The 23564-nt window shown below is 41.2% G+C and overlaps 1 protein-coding gene across 6 annotated transcripts in view; it reads left to right on the top strand.

Moving 5' to 3' along the window:
• PARD3B (par-3 family cell polarity regulator beta) overlaps positions 1 to 23564 on the top strand; it is a 2038921-nt gene that overhangs the window by 1751234 nt on the left and 264123 nt on the right. For all 6 annotated transcript variants that reach the window (XM_077271962.1, XM_077271960.1, XM_077271958.1 and 3 more), the window contains one exon: positions 860 to 936. In XM_077271962.1, the coding sequence (XP_077128077.1) occupies positions 860 to 936 (77 nt within the window). The remainder of the gene's footprint in view (positions 1 to 859; positions 937 to 23564) is intronic.

Raw genomic sequence — 23564 nt, 5'->3', positions numbered from 1 at the left:
CGACTAGTGTTGAGCGATACCTTCCGATATTTGAAAGTATCGGTATCGGATTGTATCGGCCGATATCCGAAAAATATCGGATATCGCCGATACCGATACCCGATACCAATACAAGTCAATGGGACACAAATATCGGAAGTGATCCTGGATGGTTCCCAGGGTCTGAAGGAGAGGAAACTCTCCTTCAGGCCCTGGGATCCATATTCATGTGTAAAATAAAGAAAAAAATAAAAAATAGGGATATACTCACCCTCGGACGCGCCCTGGTTGTAACCGCTGCAACCGGCAGCCTCCGTTCCTAAGAATGAGTGAGTGAAGGACCTTCGATGACGTTGCGGTCACGTGAGCGGTCACGTGAGCGGTTATGCAACCAATCACAAGACCACGAAATCATCGCAGGTCCTTCACTCGCTCATTCTTAGGAACGGAGGCTGCCGGTTGCAGCGGATACAACCAGGGCGCGTCCGAGGGTGAGTATATCCATATTTTTTATTTTTATTCTTCATTTTACACATGAATATGCATCCCGATCCCGATTCCCGATATCGCAAAAATATCGGAACTCGGTATCGGAATTCCGATACCGCAAATATCGTCCGATACCCGATACTTGCGGTATCGGAATGCTCAACACTAGTATTGACGCTTAGCTCTAAGCTGCAGAGTAATGCCTCGCTCAAAGAGAAAACCTTTAGTAAGAAGTCATATCTAAGAACAAGGAATCACAGGTTTCCTCTGTTTGCTATATGATCCACCTGGTTATTTTTTTTCCCTTACATTAAGCATAGACCAAAGGGGCATCTTGCAAGTAAATGTCCAACACTGCTATATATGTTCAATTTTATCTTTATCTTTGCAGGTGACTGCACGAGGTCATAGTGGATCCCACAACCTCAGTTTTGAAGGAATTGAACGACAGTATGCATCATTACCAAGGTAGGACCTAATGATTTATATTAAGCACCTTTAAAAGTAATTTGAAAAAAAATAGCTGAAGACATTTTGGTAACCTCGATTTTACAGTAAGTTACAATAGTAAAGGTCTCTTTTACTTATATTCAATAGTAACTAAGGATTGCTTTCGTGTCGCCTAATAGCCATGTCACAATGGAGATTTCGACATGTGTTATAAGAGGTCAGAGTCAACGATGGGCACTCTGTAGAGACCAATGTCTGACTTTATATTGTACATTGCAAATACAATAACTTTTCATTCAAGCGTTTAGTTCTTTCCAGAAATATTACATTTAACATACGATGGTTGGTTACTAAACAAGACAAATTTTGTGTAATGATGTGCCGTGTTCTAACGGTATTATGTTATATTATGTTCTATTAAAGCTGATCTGTCCGCTCATTTAATGCCCTACATAAGGCAGCATATTGCAGTGACAGACCATCGCAAGAGAAAATGACATGCACCACACATCCAAAACTTATACATTGAGCTATTGCGGCTAAACAAAGATTTACAAAATTGAACATGAGCTTCTTAGTCAACATTCTGTTTAGACTGTATACAGCCCACTGCCGCATCACAGCGAACCTTTCATTGGGTATCTGAACTTAAAGGTGCAGTGCCGTGCGCCTACCACTATTGAAGTGATATCACACTAGCGGCGGGAGAGACAAGGTTCTCCCCAGCACTAATTCTGCAAGACAAAGCCCCTATGGCTCCGGGTCACATCACGCCACAGTCAATGATGGCCACCAAATAGCACCAACATCACATGAAGGGATCCAAAAACTCACCTTCTACATGGTCTCAGACTGAAAGCTGAGAGCACAAATTGGTGAAGCCCGACTCCTTTTTCTTCCTAATTAAAAATTCCTGGTCAAGATGGGAGAAGTGACAAACAGGGAGGACCAGAGTCTGTATTGCTAAAGAGATTTTTGGATTTTATTTAGATACAAAGTTACAATAACAAATTAAGAAAATAATTTTCACAAAGAGATATAATGTGTACATGTAGAAATCAGAGATTAGATCCCAAGGTTTGTGGATTGAGGAATCTGTCAGGATACAATTAATTTGATATTAATCAAACAGACCAAAAGTTTGTCTTATGTTATACATAAGTATAGCCATAAAAGACAAAAAAGACACACTAATTCATGAATGAAGGACCGATATAACTCAGTTATATGTGCACAATGTTGTCCTATTGGACAACAGATAAATAGTGCTACTGTAATGAGGGTTTAGTCATAAATGTTGTGAATAGTCATTGCTTTAGTAGGCCTATACTCAGACATACTCAGAGGGGAACACAGCCGAGGCACAGGTAGGACTAATACAATGGGTAAATACCTTATATGAATTTACTTTTGTCAAACATACTGTGTCTGAGTATAGGCCTCCTAAAGCAATGACTATTGGCAACATTCATGATTAAAAACTCATTACAGTAGCACTATTTATCTGTTGTCCAATAGAACAACAAACATTGTGCACATATAATTGACTTATATCGGTCCTTCATTCATGAATGCAATCTTTTTTGCAATATAAACTCTGGTCCTCCCTGTTTGTCAAATCACAAAGAGTTGCTAGTATATGGGTACATTATACAAAAAATTGTGGAACTGGTGACTTTGTATAATTCAAGTAGGAAAAGTGCTGGTACAAAGTAAAGCAAAAAAGATAGGGCAGCCATGAATATTATATGAAAAATTTGTTCATTAACCAACAGAAGTTCTAAAGGAATCCATAGTATGGGTTTGAACATACTCATGAATTGACTTGCAGTCTGAAATGTGTAGGAAAGGTGCTTACTATACTTGGATATACTTTAGGATGTATTTTTTTTTAATCCCACAGGAATAAAATTAATTTTCTTACCTGGAATCACAGCTGGATGGATTTCTCTTTTGGATACCCCATGACAGAAACCCAACAGACTTGATTTTAATCAATGGTGTCCACCAAAGTCAGCTAATTTTTTTGGTGTGACGGATCCTATACTGTAGTTAATTTTGTTGTTCTGTTCTTATAACGGAAGTTAACAACAGATTTAACTCCTTAACTCCTTGTTTTTGCATTTTCCTTTTTTGCTCCCCTTCTTCCCAGGGCCACAACTTTTTTTTTTTTTTTTTTTTTTACAAAATGGCCATGTGAAGGCTTGTTTTTTGCAGGATAAGTTGTACTTTTGAATGACACCATTGGATTTAACATATTGTGTACTGGAAAACAGGAAAAAATTACAAGTACTGTGAAATTGCAAAAAAAGTGCAATCCCCCAGTTGTTTATTTTTTTTTTTACCGTTTTCACTTAATACTAAAACTGACCTGCCATTATGATTCTCCGGGTCATTAGCAGTTCATAGACACCAAACATGTATAGGTTCTTTTTTATTTAAATTGTGGCAAAAAATTCCAAAGTTTGTTAAAATAAAAAAGGGCAATTTTTTGATACCCGTAACGTCTCCTTTTTTCGTGATCTTGGCGATTCGGAATGTGGCGATACCAAATATCCGTATATTTCATTTTTTGTGGTTGTTTCATTTTGAATGGGGCAAAAGGGGGGGTGATTTGAAGTTTTATATATTTTTTTATATTTTTAAAAAGTTTTTTACTGTTTGCATGCTTCAATAGTCCCCATGGGAGACTAGAAGCTCCAGTTTTACGATTGGCTCAGCTACATACAGGCGATGATCAGATCGCCTGTATGTAGCAGAAATGCTCACTTGCTATGAGCGCCAACCACTGGGCAGAGCTTATAGCAATCTGACTATGCAACCACAGAGATCTGCTAGAGAACTCTGGTTGTCATGTCAACCTATTGGTGACCCATGATCACGTGACAGGGTCACCGATGGGCGGGATTTCCGGTGCTCTTGTCGGAAGCGTGAGTTAAATGCTGCTGTCACAGATTGACAGCAGCATTTAACAGGTTAACAGCCATGGGTGGATTGCACTTCCCCCCGGCTATTGTGGGCACATGTCAGCTGTACAGATCAGCTGTCATGTGCCCAGAAAGGTGTGGGCTCAGCACCAGAGCCCGCACCAAACAGGGGGAGTCCTATTATGCCCAATGTTGGAAAGGGGTTAGCATACCCAGATGTGATTCAAGACTTTTGAGTCTAGTATATATATGAGGCCAGCTCCTTCCCGCCTTTCAAGGTGGTGCATATATGCGCATGGACAAAAGTACTTTTGTGATATCCATAGCTGTTGTGTGTTCACATCAGTATATTCATGTTCAATAGTAAACCTTAGTTTTGCAGAATTTTGCTGCATGATTTCTAAGTCTCTTCGTGATAAACAGACGGCAGTTTCTTAGTCTTTATTCTCTTTCTTGAAACAAACTATAGAATGTGGCAAATCTCGAAGGATGACTAACCTTATTTTCATGATTATGCTGGAACTAGTGAACAACTTAATTTATCTCAAGATGAAGTTATTCTGCTGTTATACCGTGTAGCATAAATATGTTTTGAGGTTTTTTTTACAGATCATTTTGACATGTACATGTGAATCTGCAGTGTAAATATTAAATATCTTCCTTTCAATTTTTTCTTATAAACAATAAATCCTTGGAAAAAATCTGATGTTATCCAACTGTGGATTGTTGAGTAAAAATATCAATATATATTACACTGCGGTAGATAAAAGTTCCTCTAAAATCCTTTTTTTTAACCAGGCTAATATGGTTGTAACAATTTTATTGTGGCACCAAAGGGGAGTTATTATCTTCCACTTTATTGTCAGCAGTCTGTTCAGCTACAAAACCTGCAAATAAAGACAGAAATAAAAGTAATAGTAATTATAAAGAAATGAACAGGTAAGCCACAGTGGTCTACAGAAACAATATCCTTACATAATGAATTCACCTAATATTATATCCTACTAGACCCCAAGGCATGATACTGATCATTCTATAAATTCTGATAGTACATCTATATCTGAAATATGCATAACACTGGTGAAAAAGTATTCTGTATACCAATAAACTATACTATATGACAGAGATCAGCGGAATCAGATGCTTTGAAATTTGAATTTGCATATTTTCAACAAAACTTTTATTTGGAGCGAATATATCTGTGTAAATCTCGATACTAGAAAGTTTGCAATTGCTTGGAACATACACGTGGGAAACAGGAGAGAGAGAACCTCGCTGACCTCAAGAGCTTACACTCTGCAGGAGATAAAGCGAGAACCCGGCTGACTAAAATAGGGTGGGAAATTTCCCACTTGAGGTCCAGTATTAATTATTAATGTCAATGTTGACTAGCAACAATTAATATACAACTTAGAAATGCCTTAATGTTATCTGTTGCTTGTACTCTATATTAACTGAGACAGAAGCATGTTACAATAATATTTATTACACACAAATCTACAGTCTATTGCTTGCGTATATATTTATACCCTATCTGGCGACTATATATATATATATATATATATATATATATATATATATATATATTGATCCTACAACACTAATACAATAATATTATCACACAAATATCACATGTTCAAACTCACAATTACCTAATAATATACCACTCACGTTACCTAATCACACACATCCAATATCGCCCACAATACTAACTGTCAATATATAAATCAAGGGGTGAATGGAAATATATGGATAGAGGGGGTAAATGTAGGAGTACATGGTATGCTGGACTTATTATGAAAGGGGTTACAACAGGGGAGGAGACTTAGACCAATGCACTCATCATAAGAATAAGAAGAGAGCCAGCACATATGTGTCTGGGATATTTATGTCCAGCAGAAGAAGCTTGTCCAGTCCAGTCGCGAGGCCGCGACCAATCAGTGACGGGCACAATCCGGCCGTGAATTGGCCCCTCCCTTGCAGTCAGTGCCCCCTCCCTACTCCCCCCCCAGTCAGCGCCCACATAGCGTTAACCGGACTGCCTTACACCGCGGCACCAAGAGGATGATGGATAGTCACAAGCCATCAAACAAAGAACTGCTTAATTTTTTTTCACTAGTAGCAGTGTGAAAGACTAGTGGAAAACATGCCAAAATGCATGAAATCTTAAAAATCATGGTTATTCCACACAAGAATTGATTTCTGAACTCTTCCTGAGATAAAACATTAGTATTGTTGCTTCTAAATGATTATGAACTTGTTTTCTTTGCATTATTTGAGGTCTGAAAGCACTGTTTGTTTGTTTTTTTAATTTTGACCATTTCTTCTTTTCAGAAAATAAATACAAAATTTATTTCTTGGAAATCTGGAGACACGTTGTCAGAAGTTTATAGACTAAATTAACAATTTACATTTTACTCAAAAATATACCTATAAAGAGAAAAATCAGATGAACTGAAAATTGCTGCAGTGGTCAATTAATTTTTGCCAGAGCTGTATATGTTCATTTTGGGGTACTTCCCTCTACACTGACCATAAAAACTTACACTCTATATGAGAATGAAAGAAAGCACCCCACTGACTGTTAGAGCTTACACTCTATACGAAAAAGAAAGAGAGGACCTCTCTGACCTTAAGAGTTTACACTCTACAGGGGAAAGAAAGAGAGGAACCCACTTACCATAAGAGCTTACACTCCACAGGTGGGAGAGAACCTGTTGATCATAAGAGTTTACACTCTACATGAGAGAGAGGACCCTGCTGACCATAAGAGTTTACACCCTGCAGAAGAGAGATGACTCCACAGACCATAAGAGCTTACACTCTACAGGAGAGATAGGATCACACAGACCATAAGATTTTACACTCTATAGGAAAGAGAGGACCATGCAGACTATAAGAGCTTATACTCCACAGGAGAGAGAGGACCCTGCAGACCATAAGAGCTTGCACTCTACAGGAGAGAGGACCCCCATCTAACCCTAAGAGCTTACACTCTACAGGACTAAGAGTGAGAGAGGAAAAGAAAATAGTGATTTTTAAAAAATGTAGGAAGCAGCCCAGTAAGTGGTACATTGCTAGAAACAGGGTCGCATCATGGTGCTCTCAGATAACATGGCAAAAACCTGGTGTTAGTTTTCCTTTAAAAAATCTTAACTATTCCTAGGTATGTATGTTTGCATACAGTAAGTATAGCAAGAATAATGGCCCCAATTCGTCAAGGATGACAATTTTCTTGTCGGTCTTGATGAGGGGGTGTGGTGTAGTCGCACACTCCTGATTCATGAAGAAGTGATTTGTAATTCATGCTTTGTAATGAATCTGAAGCATGGCATGGGCCTCTGTGTGCTATAAAATGCACAGCTCATCATGAATCAGAATAGCTCCCTCATCCTGCCCCAGGTCTGCCTATTTGCTAAATTTTGGAGATACTTTTCAAAGCAGAATTCTGGTGTGAAAGCTTTGATGAATCTGGCCCTAAGTGTTTTGGCAAATAAATTGATGATGCCTCTACATTCAACTTTGGATGAATATCCACTCAGTTCAATACATTTGTAGATGGAAATATTCCATTGCTGTAAGTTATTAACATACTACAACTGTTTGCAAAAATTATATTTTTTTAGATCCTGGCAAAAGAAGTTAGAGATGAGTTTTATGCCATATGGCACCTCTTTACCACAATTCGTTACAAACAGATTTTTGGCCTCTACATGAACAAGCCATTGCCGACTATTTCACTGTACCTCCTGCTTCATGCCAGTTCTATAGTAGAGACCTTCTCAATGTATTCTGGAAATGACTGTGTACTACATTAAACATAAAAACAAATGACTTGTTACTCTATTAATTAACAGACATTATCACAGGATTGTTATGAGGACCTTGGATAAAAAACTGTAGGAAATTATTTTTCAGTTTATTGCAATGCCTTTATAACAATTAACATCCAAATGGCAATAAAGATAAACATAAGCAGTACATAAAGATAATTCTACCATGTACAGTAATATTAGTTGAGGTGAGTGTATATGAAATTGTACCAAAAACTTTAGCGTAGATGCAGCAAGAATGTAAAGTCTGTAGTGCCAACCACTGAGCCAATATGTAATCTACAAATGTATGTCTCAACTCATTGAAATATTTCTATGTACACTCAGCTCTGCTTCATACATACGTTTTGAAATACACACAAAGCTCTTTCATATGCACAGACAAAATGGTATTACACACACAGCTCAGCTACATATAAACACACAGCTCAGCTACATCAAAACACATCTCTGCTGCACACTGTGTATACTCTACCACCTTTTATAGCTCCTGACTGATCAGGTGACCTGGAATGTCCTTCGGCTAGTCAGGACCTACAGCATCCATGCAGCTTTAGTGATGTGCAGGTCCTGGTAGCTTCCTCAACTGTCCTACACCGATCTGTCTAATCACTATTGTGCAGGAGAGAAAACTGTGCCACCTCCATACTTCTCTCCGTGATAGGGCAGGACGGTGTTCGTGTTTTCCTCCATCATAGGAAGTTGTCTCTGGACTATGAGACACACTTTTTTAGCAAGTTTTTTTCTTGCTAAAAAGTGTGTCTTCTAGTCCAAAATGTACAGTTTATATACAAGTAGTTACTTGGTAAACATTTCTAATTATTAGAAGGTACATGTTAGAAATTCTGCACATGGGAGAACTTCAGAAATTCAAAGAACTAGAAATATTTCCAGATGATGAAAGGCTAATGTGAGAATCTAATTATTAGGCAATTGCAGTGCTTAGAAACCATCACAGAGATTTTTGCATTATTATTGTGTTATTTGTTTTAAATGCTGTGGGCAGGTTTCTTGATTTTAGTTTTTACCCGGACTATGGCTAAGTGAGTTCTCTTGCAAGTTTCAAAAAAAATGGTGAGATTGTTGTGAAATATTGGTCATGTGTGCAGGGAGTCAGGAGATAGGCTTCTCAGCCAAATGAGTACTTGGCCGATGGCTATCTAAGGTATATGGGTATCCTAGAGGGCATGTCCACCTTTAGGAACATTTAATTTTTTTATTTAAATGCATTCAATAGGGATACAAAAATCATTTCATTTTTTGCAATTGGGTTTCATTAAAAAATTGTACCATCTACCCTCTATATTCTGTATTGCACTTTCTACAGAATTGTTAGTTGCAATTATAAATACATGCATTTAAGTAAAAAAAAATGTTCCCAAAGATGGACAACCGCTGTAAGTACATATTAGTGACATCAGGTGTGCCTTGGCAGAGTGAGCTAAGCAGATATACACTACTAATTACAGCTACAGTGGAAATGATTGCTTTACAATAAATCAGTAGAATTATCATCCAATAATTATGGCTATGTGGTCTATAAAAAAAATTGGATAGTCCAGGTATTACTTCTGAGCAAATGACTGAGTAACATAAGACATAGCTGATACATTACACCTAAATTCCCTTCAGCACGTATAAAGAACTTCATTATATATTTCCGTGCTTTTAGCCCTAAATAAATCAAGATTAATAAAATCCAAACTGCGATGTAATTAATATTAATAAATGCTAATTTGACTAAAAATAGTTTTGCTAACTAGCTAAGGAAATATATTAATTACTATATAGGCACTTAAGCCAAACACAGAGCTATAGCCAGAATGCAATAACTATGTAACAAGAAAACGGTATGTTTAGAAACAGTAACAGAATGAGAGACCTAATGTAAGTCGCTAATTATTCACTGGTAATTATATTGTGAGCCCATTTAATTTTAGAGTAATATCAGCACTTATCGAGAAAGCGCTAGAATTTGATTTTACTGTGTATAAATCTTTATTTGTATGTCTATATATGTCTATTGTTCTGTATATATTTGTGTACGAGTTCTGATTTTATTTTTTATTTTTAATTTGAATTCGTTTAAGGAATAAATTTAAGCCTGGCCTAATATAGAATGCACTTTCCATGTGATGGTTTCTGAAGAAGGGATAAAAAGAATTTGGTGACACAATACTAATCCTGTTTTTAGGGACTTCATGTGAATCCAGTCTAATATAGAATGTATTTGCCATGCAATGGTCCATGAAGATAGGATAAGAAGAATTTTATGGCTTAGGGCTAATCCTGTTTTCCGGGAATTAATGTGATCCCGGTCTAATAGAGAATGTACTTGCCATGCAATGGTTCATGATGATGTTTGAAGAAGAATTTGATGGTTACCTTCTTTTCATGTCACTTTTGCCAGCCTAGGTTCAACAACCACACCCTTCAATGTCCGGACTTCACTAAACAATTCCTCATATCTCTGCTTTCTGGACTGTTTAGAAAAAATTGCACGTAGGTCAGAGGTTTTACATCTTGTGTGGAGTAGACTTTAGCTAAATACCGATATGAATATTTAGCGTTAGGGTTATAGTCTTAATTTTTCTTGTGTTAATTATTCTTTTTGAGACTCTATTCACACCTGCATTTTGGGGTTACTGTGATGCTTTCTCGTAGTTTTGACGCCCAAACTTGTGCTGTCGGTGGCAATATTATTGACATCAAAAGTGCCAGAACTATGGACCAAATTAAAATCAAAAGGGCTGTCAGAAATCTGCTTGGCCATGGCGCAATTTTAATCAGGAGCTGTTGTGCTAAAGTGTACAAAGCCCTAACTGCTAAATTAAATTTATGATGCATTTTATGAGCTTTGATTTTGTACTTTTTCGCATTCATGCAACATGTTACACAATAGATAATAGTAGTAGTAGATGCAATGTTTAATATGTGATCTAGTGCCTGCATCATATACCAATCTTATATGTTCTTTGGTGGTAGAAATTCTGAATCATAAACTCCCATGTCAAACAAGAGAACGTTAATTTGGACAGTATATACCACTCTAGCATTACTTATTAGTGCCATTAATTTTGAGGAGATTCTGTGTAACAAAGATAAATTGTTTCCATTAATTCAGAAGAAAAGAAGGTGACTTTCTGATCTAAAATTGGCATTCAAAATATCTCTATAAAGTGTTCTGGTTCTTAAAGAGAGTTCACTTTAGGTAGGCAGTAGGTTAAAGTAACTGCTAATTTATTTTCCCAATTATACTTTCTTTACATGCTGTTGCTAGAGCTCTATCACTTACTGTCTCTGCTTTTCTTGGGTTTAATTAGTTTATTGGCTGATTTGAAAGCCTTTCACTGGATTTCTCTTTCCTGTGTTTCCGGCCTAGCAGGAGGTTGTTGTGCTATTTAGGTTTATTTTATCTACTGCTCTATGTTCAGCTTTGTGGTGTAGCATTCATTGTCTGTCTGCATTGCTTAAGTGGTTATGACTCTGTGCTGACAGCAGCTGTGTCGTCTGTGAAGTTTCTGGAAATCACCGCTACGCTTAACACATTCCGTACTTAAGGGACTTAGAATAAATCAGCCCAAATCCTTCCTAAACAATATTACTAATGCTATGCCACTCAAGTCACCATACAATTCTTTCCACGAGTGCCTTGCACCTTTTATTTTCATCATTAGCAGACCTGTATTAGAAGGTCTATGAAGAAATCTGCTGTTTGGAGGACAGACTTTAATTTATCCTGCAATGGTTAATGTTTTATCAAATGTAAGTGATACCAAATAGTGACGATTGAATCAGTTTGATGCACATCAAATTAGTTGAATTTCCCTGGTCACGGCAAATAGATTTGTCATTTTTTAGAAAGGTGGTTCAAATTTGTTGGAAAAAAATAATAATAAAAATATATACTTTTATTTGTGAATGTTTGTTTTTTGCACATTTGTTTTACTAGTTCAGTTAGACAACCATACATGCCACATCTACTGTGCTGCCATCTGCCACATTTTGTTTTCTGTACATTCACCTATCTACAGTACTTAGCATTTATTATTACGTTATTTTTGACAAGGGTTGAACAATAGAGGTTGAAAAGACTGTCAAAAGTTAATTATAGTGGTGTAAAAAAATATGGTAAAAGGAACATTGGCAACGGATACGGTAGAGTTAAAGAAAACAATTCCATACCATGGCTTAGGATTTGGGAGCTTCTAGCAACAAGAGGCACACCAACACTACCACTGTTGGCATCAGCTGTCTGGTCAGTAGTACAACTACCAAAATGCAAGCCACAATTGGCCTTCTTTATCTACTGTAAATATATTAGTGGGGAGGATGCAGAGTCAATTATGTAATATTTGAAACATCACTCATTAGAGTCACAGCAGGATGATGTTACCTCTATCAGGGACACGATCAGTTTGAGTCCGTGTTTTGCACAGAACAGACTGCCTGATCACAAGTGCCTAAAAAGGAAAAATTGATAATTTTTAATTTAAAAAACATCAAAGTGCACTATGTTATTAAATGCACTATTAATTACTACTGAGTTGCCATCTGTTTCTATGGTGAAGTAACTTTGTGCATTACTAAGGCTGTGTTTGAATTAAAAAGCAAACACAGCCTTAGTAAGCAATAGAGGTGAATGGGTCAATCAAAATTCAAATTTTTCTTTTTGCATGGATTTTCTTGGGAAATTTAATTAAAAAAGAAGTTATTCTCTGATAACTGAATGTCCGTTATTGCTCTAGGGTCTTAACTCCTTGCAATTTTGTGCTTTAGTTTTTTGCTCCCCTTCTTCCCAGAGCCATATCTTTTTATATTTTCCTCAAAATAGCTGTATGTTGGCTTGTTTTTGGTGGGTCAAGTTGAACTTTTGAATGACACCATTAAATTTACCATATAAAGTACAGAAAAATTGGAAAACAATTACAAGTGCAGTGAAATTGCAAAACAAGTGTAATTCCCAATTTATTTATTTTTAATTTAACATATTCAATAAATTCTTAAAACCAAACTGGTGATATGATTCTCCAGGTCATTACAAGTGCACAGATGCCAAACATATGGGTTCTTTTTTATTTAAGTGGTTGTTATTTTGCTGAATCTGCTTGGGAGCAAATAACAAAAAATCCATATCTTGTTGACTGCAGATTTTTGTTATATTCTAGTAGACTTCAGTATCCAGTTAGGAGGAAGAGGAGGGGGTCATGTTTCCCAATCAGCACAGCAGCGGGTCTGTAGCCACTATGTCTTCTGCTACTGCCCCGCGTGCCAAGGAAATGAGCCCTCAAAAGCCATCTCAAACCACCTCCCTGGCATGGGACTTCTTCACCCAGTGAAGAAAAGCGGCAGGTTGTTTGCACACTGTGGCATCAGAGGCATAAATATTCTAAAACTGAGCAACACCTGCATGAAATTCAAATTCAAGGACAATGGGGCAGTGAAGTACACATCTTAAAAACCATGACAAATCTGAGCCTCCTCCTGCTCCCTCTTTTGCTCTCGGCCTTTTGGTCGTGTTCAACAGATCCGCCTGCCTCCCCACAAAGAGGATGTGACAGCAACACCACCACCAACAGTATCATCGATTATGTCTACACCATCACATGGAAGTTTTCAGCTCTCCATCCCACAATCCTCGAGAGAAAAAGGAAATTCCACCCTAACCATCCATGAACCATGTGCCTGAATGTCAGCATTTCTAAATTACTGGCGCTTGAAATGCTGCCATTCCGGCTGGCGGAGATCACCAGTTTAAAACAACTAATGCCGTTGGCTGTCCTACAGTATGTTGTTCTCAATCACCACTACTTTGCCAGGTGGGCCATCCCTGTCCTGCACATACACAATTCTGACCAGATAAAATCACTGGCACGGTCCATGTTACAACAGATATGTGGACCAGTAAGCACGGCCAGGGATATTACGTGTCTCTTACTGCCCACTGTTTCAATGTAGTGGCAGTTGAGACAGAGGCAGAAGGTGTTCCAGCAAATGTCCTAGCACCACCAATAATTGCTCCACCACTTTTCTCAGTACATGTAGCCTCCTCCTCCTACTCTGCTTCCTCCACCACCTCCTCATCTGGTCACAGTGAGTCCTGCACCACCAATTTCACCACAACCAGGGAAACCGCCAGCAGACTGTTCTGCAACTCATTTGTCTGAGGGACAGATCCCACACTGCACAGGAGCTGTGGACATGGATAAAATAGTGGACAAATGAGTGTTTGGTGCCCGTGAACCTCAAGCCCTAACTCGTTGTTTTGCGATAACAGGTGAAATCTGCTAGCAGCTCTGGGGTAGCCGGCTTGACTCACATTCCTTGTCTGTAGCATGTGCTAAATTTGGTTGTGCCGAGCTTCCTGAAGAACTTGCCAAATATGTCTGAATTGCTGCTTAAAGTGCATGCAGTGTGTGGGCTTTCGGCGCCCTGATCCTGCTGCTGCTCGCCTGTCTGTGCTTCAGCATCACTTTTGCCTTCCAGCTCACCACCTCCTAAGTGACATACCAGCAAGGTGGAACTCCACTTTGCATATGCTGGAGAGATTGTGCAAGCAGCAGCAGGCAATAGTGGAGTTTCAGCTGCAGCATGCACGTACCAGTTACTCAGCAGAATATCATTTCGCCACAAATTGGTGGGCCTCCATGCTGGACGATTGTGCCATGTTGCGCTGTTATGAATATTCTACCAGCAGGGTCAGCGATGATGATGTGATCATCAGCCTTACTATCCCACTTCTATGTCTGCTAGAGGTTGTGGCACAGGAGGAAGAGGAGCAGGAGGAGCAGGCAACATTCACACCTTTATCAGGCTTGTCATCCACACATGGCTCGGAGGGTGGGTTCCTGTACCCACAGCGGTCTGGTACACAAGGATCCAGCCAAATGACCACTTCGGCAGAGGAGGACATTGAGGATCCATGTTTCAAGCAGGGTGGCACTCCAAGCTGCTCACAAGCATTGCTTGAGCATGTTCCTGGGGGATACAGAGAAACCAGACCATACACCTCCCACCGACGACAGCTTGTCGTTGACTCTAAGCAGCCTGGCACACAAGAGCCAATATGTTATTATTGTAATTATTATGCATTGCTTATGAAGCGACAGCATATTCAGCAGTGCTTTATAAACATCATCATCACACTACCCATTGGGGCTCACAACCTAGATTTCCTATAATAATAAATAATAATAATAATAATAATTTTATTTATATAGCGCCAACATATTCCGCAGCGCTTTACAACTTATAGAGGGGACTTATACAGACAACAGACATTACAGCATAACAGAAATCACAGTTCAAAACAGATACCAGGAGGAATGAGGGCCCTGCTGCTCGCAAGCTTACAATCTATGAGGAAAAGGGGAGACACAAGAGGTGGATGGTAACAATTGCTTTAGTTATTTGGACCAGCCATAGTGTAAGGCTCGGGTGTTCATGTAAAGCTTCCTATCAGTATGTCTTTGCAATGTGGGAGGAAACCAGAGTACCCGGAGGATACCCACATTAACACGGGGAGAACATACAAACTCCTTGCAGATGTTGTCCTTGGAATTTGAACACAGGACCCCAGTGAAAAGTGCAAAGCAACAGTGCTAACCACTGAGCCACCATGCATATATACTGCTGTGCCTAGGCAACAACTGCCAAGTTACTTGGTTGCTGGATCCCAGCTACAAGGACAATGTACCATCCTTACTACCAAACTTGGACCATGATCACAAAATGCTTAAATACAAGCACATGCTGGTAGAGCATCTATTGTTGTCTTTCCCATCTGACAGTGAGGGCTGAGTGGAAGAATAAGGCTAGGTTCAGATTGCGTTAGGGCAATCCGTTTAGCGCTAAGCGCTAGTTGATTGCGCTGACGCAATGTCTTTTTAGGGGTCGCGTAAAACCTCCCCGCTAGCGCAGATCCCCGATCTGCCAGAGCGGGGAACGGACCTCGGGTGCGCCGCGGACGCTGCAAGCAGCGTCCGAGGCGCGCCACAAAAGATCGCTAGCGTGTGCCGAAAATGGCACACGCTAGCAAGGCGCTTTAACATTGCTGGCAATGGGAGCGCTAACGGACGCGTTGCACGGCGTTAGTTTTGCCGAGCAATGCTGTCCGTTAACGCTCACACAAAAACGAAATGAGAACCTAGCCTAAGTCTGAGGTGGAGGAGGAAGCCGCCAATGCACCTGGGGCACCACCAGCACCTCAGAAGGCATCTTTAGCATGGTTGAAATGTGGGAACAATTCCTTCACACTCCACAAAATCTGACATCACCATCTGATAAGAAAACCATATCAGCAGGTGACAGTGGTTCGAAAAAAAAGCGGTGGAAGAGTACCTGTCCACACATTCACCATGTTATAACTGTTGAATCTGCCCATTTAACTTTTGGGTCTCCAAATTGGACACATGAACTGAGATTGCCCTTTATGACTTGAACATACTGGTCTGCCCTGCGGCAAGTGTACTGTCTAAATATATTTTTAGCATGACAGGGAGTGTTATCACAGACAGGCTCATCTGCTTGTTCATGGCCATCGTGGGCCAGCTCACATTCATTAAAATAAACCAGGCATGGATCACAAAGGACTTGTCTGTACCTTTGGCTGGCTATACAATTATACCAGCTGCCCCAAGCCATTGTTAGACTTTGTTATTTGTTTCATTTTGGTTCCTCCCCCACCAAAAAAATAAAAATAAAAAAAGGTGTTGGCTACCTCCTTTGCCATGTTCAAGTACACTTCCTCCTCATCCTCCACTTAGAACTCAGCCTCCTGGTTCAAGATAATACTTTGTTTTTGCATTTAATATTTTCATTAGTTCTCCTTAATAATTTAAAAAAATACGAGAAAAGATAAAATAAGAAAAAAAAAACTGTGTTGGCTGCCTCTTACTTTGCCTTTTACACATGTTTCATCAAGTCCACATCAACCTTCACCTCCACTTGGACTTCGACCTCTTTGGTTCAAGATTTTATTTATTCCATTTTATTTTAGTGCCCTATCCCCATTTGTAAAGGGGTGCAAGAACCTTCGCTCACCCCCTCACAACAGAACTCCTGAAAGTAATTTCCCTATCCACATTTGTTTGCAGGGCAATTGTCCTACTATTACCCCCATTTTGCTTTGTTTTAATTTTTGCCCCCTATCCCTTAGTACGACCATTTTATAGTCATTTTACAGCTCTGAAGTCCGGGTCCCTATTGACTTATATGGGTTCTAGTGTCAAGTTCGGGTCAAGTTCGCAACCCTGACCGGACTTTTAATAAAAAAGTCCAGCTGAACACAAACATCCACGGGTTATCTCATCTCTAATCCTGATATACATTTCATTATATGTTTTTCAGTTTAATTGTAATAGGATACAAAATAAGATTAAAGAATAGGAGGAGAATAAGGGAGTCATTGCCTCTAAAGTTTAACTTTTTAGTCAGTATTCTTTTAGATGAATATTCATTCCCTAGCTCTGAGATTAGAAATTGTGTAACTGCTGACTCACAGTCTTTGTTTAATAACAAAAAGATAAGATCTCTGAGGGCCAATTTTTATTTTATCCAGTTAGTTTTAGTTGAAGAAGCCGTTTAGCAGCTACTTGTCTGGAATATAGAGTGGGTCGCCACTGACCCTTGTCTGTCTTGCTGGGTTCTGTGAGACATGGGCAGATTTGTATGTTATTGGTCAGTCCCTTGATTCCATGGCACAAACCTGGAAGGCATTCATGACGTGAAAATGAAAAGTCTGTTTAACATTGGTTAGGTTAGATAGGATTCACCAAGGCTTGTCAACACACTACAGCTCAGCATTCTTTCAGAGCCTGGGGGCTCAAAATAACTGTCTGGAGAGTATTTAGAGTAAACACAGCAGTGGTCCATGCTCCTGTGGATGTTAATCTCAGATGGCTTCATTCTTGGGGAAAGTAATAAGTCACTGAAATTTAAATTCTTTCCCCCAAGCAGTAAAACACAGCAAACATAGAGCTCAGGAACCACTTCATTGCTGAATTTATTCATCTTTCAACATTCTTTAATTCAGCATTAAAGGGAGAGTGCCATAAAAAAGTTTTTTCAACAACTGAAAAAAAATGTAAAGTATTAATATTTTGTTTTTTAATATTATAATTTGTTTTTAATGAAGTAAAATATGAAAAATTATTTAAAAAGGGTTGGTATTTCAAACTTTAAACACTAGGGTTAGCAGCTGCTGAAATTTGCCATGAAAACCTAGTGTAAAACTAGCTCACATTACGACTGCAGTAAATGCGAGCGGCGTCTGATGAGGTCATCCCTCTCCACCCCTTCTGAGTGTTTGCAACAGGATAGGAAAGGATGAAGTTTAGGATCAGTCATTTTGTTAGTGACTAGCAAACAGCATCACCGAGGATGGCCGGCAGCACCAACTCTGTTACTTAGTAGTTTGTGCTCCTCACTGTATCATAACCTGAAGTTAGATGCATGAAGTGTATCACGTGCAGTAGCGTATCTAGGGGGGGCAGCCGGGGCATGTGCCCAGGGCGCAGCTGGCAGGGGGGCGCAGTCGGGCCGCCTAATGCTGCAGTCCGCAGTGTCTCCCCTGGCAGCTGCATTCTGCCACCCCCCAGTCTGGGAGTCAGCTGTTCTCTGTGCTGACTGTCAAGCTGACAGCCGGCACAGAGAAGCTGCAGCGCGCTGGCTCCCAGTATTCAATTGTACTCATATCTTACAGACACGAGTGCAATTGAAGATCTGACTGCAGTGACTAGAACAGAGGTGATTTCGGGAGGTAATGATGTCACTGGAAGGGGCAGGGCCTCCTTCAGTCCAGTGAAGACTCGATAGCAGGAAGCTGCTGAGGCTGCTGGAGAAAATAAGTGGGAAATGAGGGGTTTCACCTGCACCATGGAGCCTTGGGAGGAGAGGATTGAGGGTCTGAGGCATGGAGCCTTGTGAGATTACCGAGGTGTGTGGGGAATGGGGGGATGATGATGAGGGGCTGTGTAGTGGATGATGAGAGGCTGTGTGGGGAATGTAGGGATAATGAGGTGCTGTGTGGGGAATGGGGGGATGATGAGGGGCTGTGTAGTGGATGATCAGAGGCTGTGTGGGGAATGGGGGAATGATGATGAGGGGCTGTGTAGTGGATGATAAGAGGCTGTGAGTGGATGGGGAGATGATGATGAGGGATTGTGTAGTGGATGATGAGAGGCTGTGTGGGGAATGGAAGGATAATGATGAGGGGCTGTGTAGTGGATGATATAAGGCTGTATGGGGAATGGAGGGATAATGATAAGCGGCTGTGTAGTGGATGATAAGAGGCTGTGCGGGGAATGGAGGGATAATGATGAGGGGCTGTGTAGTGGATGATGAGAGGTTGTGTGGGGAATGGAGGGATAATGATGAGGGGCTGTGTAGTAGATGATGAGAGGCTGTGTGGGGAATGGAGGAATAATGATGAGGGGCTATGTAGTGGATGATAAAAGGCTGTGCGGGGAATGGAGGGTTAATGATAAGCGGCTGTGTAGTGGATGATAAGAGGCTGTGTGGGGAATGGAGGGATAATGATAAGGGGCTGTGTAGTGGATGATAAGAGGCTGTGTGGGGAATGGGGGGATGATGATGAGGGGCTGTGTGGGGAATGGGGGGATAATGAGGGGCTGTGTGGGGAATGGAGGGATGATGAGGGGCTGTGTGGGGAGAAGGGGGGGATGATGAGGGTCTGTGTGGGAGAAGGGGTGATGATGAGGGGCTTTGGGGGAGAAGGGGGGGTGATGATGGGCTGTATGGGAGTGATGGGAGGCTGTGTGGGGAATGGGGGGATGAGAGGCTGGGTGGGTGATGATGAGGGCCTGTGTGGGGAATGGAGGGGATGATGAGGGGCTCTGTGGAGAAGCAGGGTGATGAGAGCCTTTGTGGGGAATGGTGATATGATGAGGGTCTGTATGGGGGATGATGAGGGCCTGTGGGGAATGGGGGATTATGAGGGGCTGTGGGGAATAGGGAGGCTGTATGGAGAATGGGGGGATGATGGGGACCAGTGTGGGGAATGGGGGAGTGATGAGGGGCTGTGTGGGGAATGGGGGGATAATGAGGGGCTGTGTGGGGGTGATGAGGGGCTGAGGGGGAGATGGGGTTGATGAGGGCTGTGGGGGGATGAGGAGATGGGGTGATGAGGGGCTGTGTGGGGAATGGAGGGATTTATTGTGTGGGGAGAAATGGAGTGGGGATGGGGGATTTAATGTGTGTGGGGAGATTTGGAGTGGAGATGGGGAGATTTGAGGACACAAACTGAAGAGCAAAGGGGGAGATGGGGGGCATATATGAGGAAACAGTACAGGGGAATGGGTTGGCATGTATGAGGAAACAGTACGAGGGAATGAGGGCATGTATGAGGAAACATGTATGAGGGTGATGGGATGTGTGCAGACACAGTATGGGGAGTCAGGTGAGCAGGCAGTATAGAAAGTGAGTGGGTAAATATATGAGGAGACCGTATGGTGAACAGGAGGGATGTGAGAGGAGACAGTATGAGGAGGGAGGGGAATAGTATGAGGAAACAGTATGGGGCAAGAAAAGTGAATGAGAGCAGAATCGAAACTGAGTAGTGGGGGCGTAGCATGGAGGGACAGTGTAAGAGCACAGCCAGGAGAGGACAGTATACCAGGAAGGGGGAGTGTGATGAGAGAGTACGGTATAAATACTGGGTCCTATACGGAGGACACAGTGTGAGAGGACAGTGTGAAGAGGGGGCTGGTATGGAAAGGAGAGGTCAGTGTGAAGAGCATTTACCATAAGTAGGACAATGTGGGGGTCATATTTTGTGCAGACAATAATAGTGAAGGGCAATTTTTTATTCAGGAGCATTATAATGACACTTGTATCTTTAAGGGCATCATGTGGAGATTTTCTGCAAAAGAGCAGAGAAGATGGAAGTCTGCAGAGACGGCTGTGGATGAGAAAACTCATCATGGGGTCAGGACAAGATGAAGAAAAGAAGGACACCGGCTCTAGAGAAGACGTCATCTATAAGGTACCTGGATGTAAATGTTATTTTTGATACTAATTCTCACGTTTTTATTTATGTTAGGAGCATTAAAGGGGATGTCCAGGTTTGTAATGAGTCTGCAGTCATTCTTTGTGTCTGCAGACTTCTGAGTTCTCACAGTGCGCCCTGCATGCTGTCAGGATTCTCTCGTGCTGGCGATTTTACATACGTGTGGTCACGTGCTGACTAGATATGTGTGGCCTCACTCAATGAAAATGAACTGAGCGAGGTCGGGCACGTCTAGTCGGAGTGTGGTCAGAAGTATATAAATCACATGCTTGTGCTGACATGACTGTTCAACGGCAAGGGAGAATCCTAAAAGTGTGCAGTGCATTAGCTGTGAGAATTCAGAAACCTGCAATGTCAGGATTCAGCTCTGCAGGTTCCAGTAGTTGTCACATGGACACTTCACTCATATGTGATTTTCATACTTATTGTCCTGTGACAACGAGCTTCTCTTCTGCTTCTCTGTTTTTCACTGAACATTGAGAGCATTAGGGAGAGGAGCTCATTGGTACACGGCAAAGTGTGCAAATCGCATATGTCCTGGGGGGCGCCAAACTGAACTCTTGCCCCGGGTATCAGAAACCCTAGGTACACCTCTGATCATGTGCATGATTAGATATGCTTAGAGTATAGGTACCTTCACACTGACCAACTTTCCAACGATAACGATAGCGATCCGTGGCGTTGCAGCATCCTGGATAGCGATATCGTTGTGTTTGACACGCAGCAGCGATCTGGATCCTGCTGTGATATCGTTGGTCAGAGCTAGAAGGCCAGAACTTTATTTGGTCGTCAGATCGGCGTGTATCGTTGTGTTTGACAGCAAAAGCAACGATGCCAGCAATGTTTTACAATGGTAACCAGGGTAAACATCGGGTTACTAAGTGCAGGGCCGCGCTTAGTAACCCGATATCTACCCTGGCTACCATTGTAAAAGTAAAAAAAAAAACACTACATACTCAGCTTCTGATGTCTGTCACGTCCCCCGGCGTTCGCGCTGCTGCTCAGAGCTTCCTGCACTGAATGTGTCAGTGCTGGCCGTAAAGCAAAGCACAGCGGTGATGTCACCGCTGTGCTTTAGGGCCGGCGCTTACACAGTGCAGGGAAGCGGACGCCGGGGGACGCGACAGGCACCGAAATGTAAGTATGTAGTGTTTGGTTTTTTTTACATTTACACTGGTAACCAGGGTAAACATCAGGTTACTAAGCGCGGCCCTGCGCTTAGTAACCCGATGTTTACCCTGGTTACCCGGGGACTTCGGCATCGTTGGTCGCTGGAGAGCTGTCTGTGTGACAGCTCTCCAGCAACCACACAACGATGAAACAGCGACGCTGCAGCGATCGGCATCGTTGTCTATATCGCTGCAGCGTCGCTTAATGTGACGGTACCTTAACACATAGCAAATATAGAAAAACTGACTGAACAGCCATCTAGTCTGAACTGGTGCATAACCAAAAAGTCTTACATAGCAAATAGATAATGGCTGCACTCAATTTTATTGTGCTAAGGCAAGGAAATGTGCAATATATGAAATGTGAACAGCATAATGGCTTGTGAAATTTATGAAAAAACACATGAGATTTTTAGCACAAGATTTGGCCAAAAGTTGTGAGCCCATCCACCAAACGTCAAGGTAATCTCAAAACGGATGGGTAACTAACCTGTCTGCCTAGTGTGAACACTTACCTATGGCTAATAACATAGTAAAGCCTGCATTTATAGGGGAGGTTAGAACCAACTGTGTTTGGATGTAATTAAAATCACAGCATGGTGAAGGGCGGGGCGTTCAAGTCAGAAAAAGCAATACATAGCAAATATAGAAAAACTGACTGAACAGCCATCTAGTCTGAACTGGTGCATAACCAAAAAGTCTTACATAGCAAATAGATAATGGCTGCACTCAATTTTAATGTGCTAAGGCAAGGAAATGTGCAATATATGAAATGTGAACAGCATAATGGCTTGTGAAATTTATGAAAAAACACATGAGATTTTTAGCACAAGATTTGGCCAAAAGTTGTGAGCCCATCCACCAAACGTCAAGGTAATCTCAAAACGGATGGGTAACTAACCTGTCTGCCTAGTGTGAACACTTACCAATGGCTAATAACATAGTAAAGCCTGCATTTATAGGGGAGGTTAGAACCAACTGTGTTTGGATGTAATTAAAATCACAGCATGGTGAAGGGCGGGGCGTTCAAGTCAGAAAAAGCAATACATAGCAAATATAGAAAAACTGACTGAACAGCCATCTAGTCTGAACTGGTGCATAACCAAAAAGTCTTACATAGCAAATAGATAATGGCTGCACTCAATTTTATTGTGCTAAAGCAAGGAAATGTGCAATACATGAAATGTGAACAGCATAATGGCTTGTGAAATTTATGAAAAAACACATGAGATTTTTAGCACAAGATTTGGCCAAAAGTGGTGAGCCCATCCACCAAACGTCAAGGTAATCTCAAAACGGATGGGTAACTAACCTGTCTGCCTAGTGTGAACACTTACCTATGGCTAATAACATAGTAAAGCCTGCATTTATAGGGGAGGTTAGAACCAACTGTGTTTGGATGTAATTAAAATCACAGCATGGTGAAGGGCAGGGCGTTCAAGTCAGAAAAAGCAATACATAGCAAATATAGAAAAAATAGAAAAACTGACTGAACAGCCATCTAGTCTGAACTGGTGCATAACCAAAAAGTCTTAGTAACCCGATGTTTACCCTGGTTACCCGGGGACTTCGGCATTGTTGGTCGCTGGAGAGCTGTCTGTGTGACAGCTCTCCAGCGACCACACAACGATGAAACAGCGACGCTGCAGCGATCGGCATCGTGTCTATATCGCTGCAGCGTAGCTTAATG

This window comes from Ranitomeya variabilis, chromosome 7, assembly GCF_051348905.1.
Source record: "Ranitomeya variabilis isolate aRanVar5 chromosome 7, aRanVar5.hap1, whole genome shotgun sequence".
Classification (NCBI taxonomy): domain Eukaryota; kingdom Metazoa; phylum Chordata; class Amphibia; order Anura; family Dendrobatidae; genus Ranitomeya; species Ranitomeya variabilis.
The sequence above is the reverse complement of the archived record's forward strand: the minus strand, read 5'-3'. Positions and strand labels throughout refer to the sequence as shown.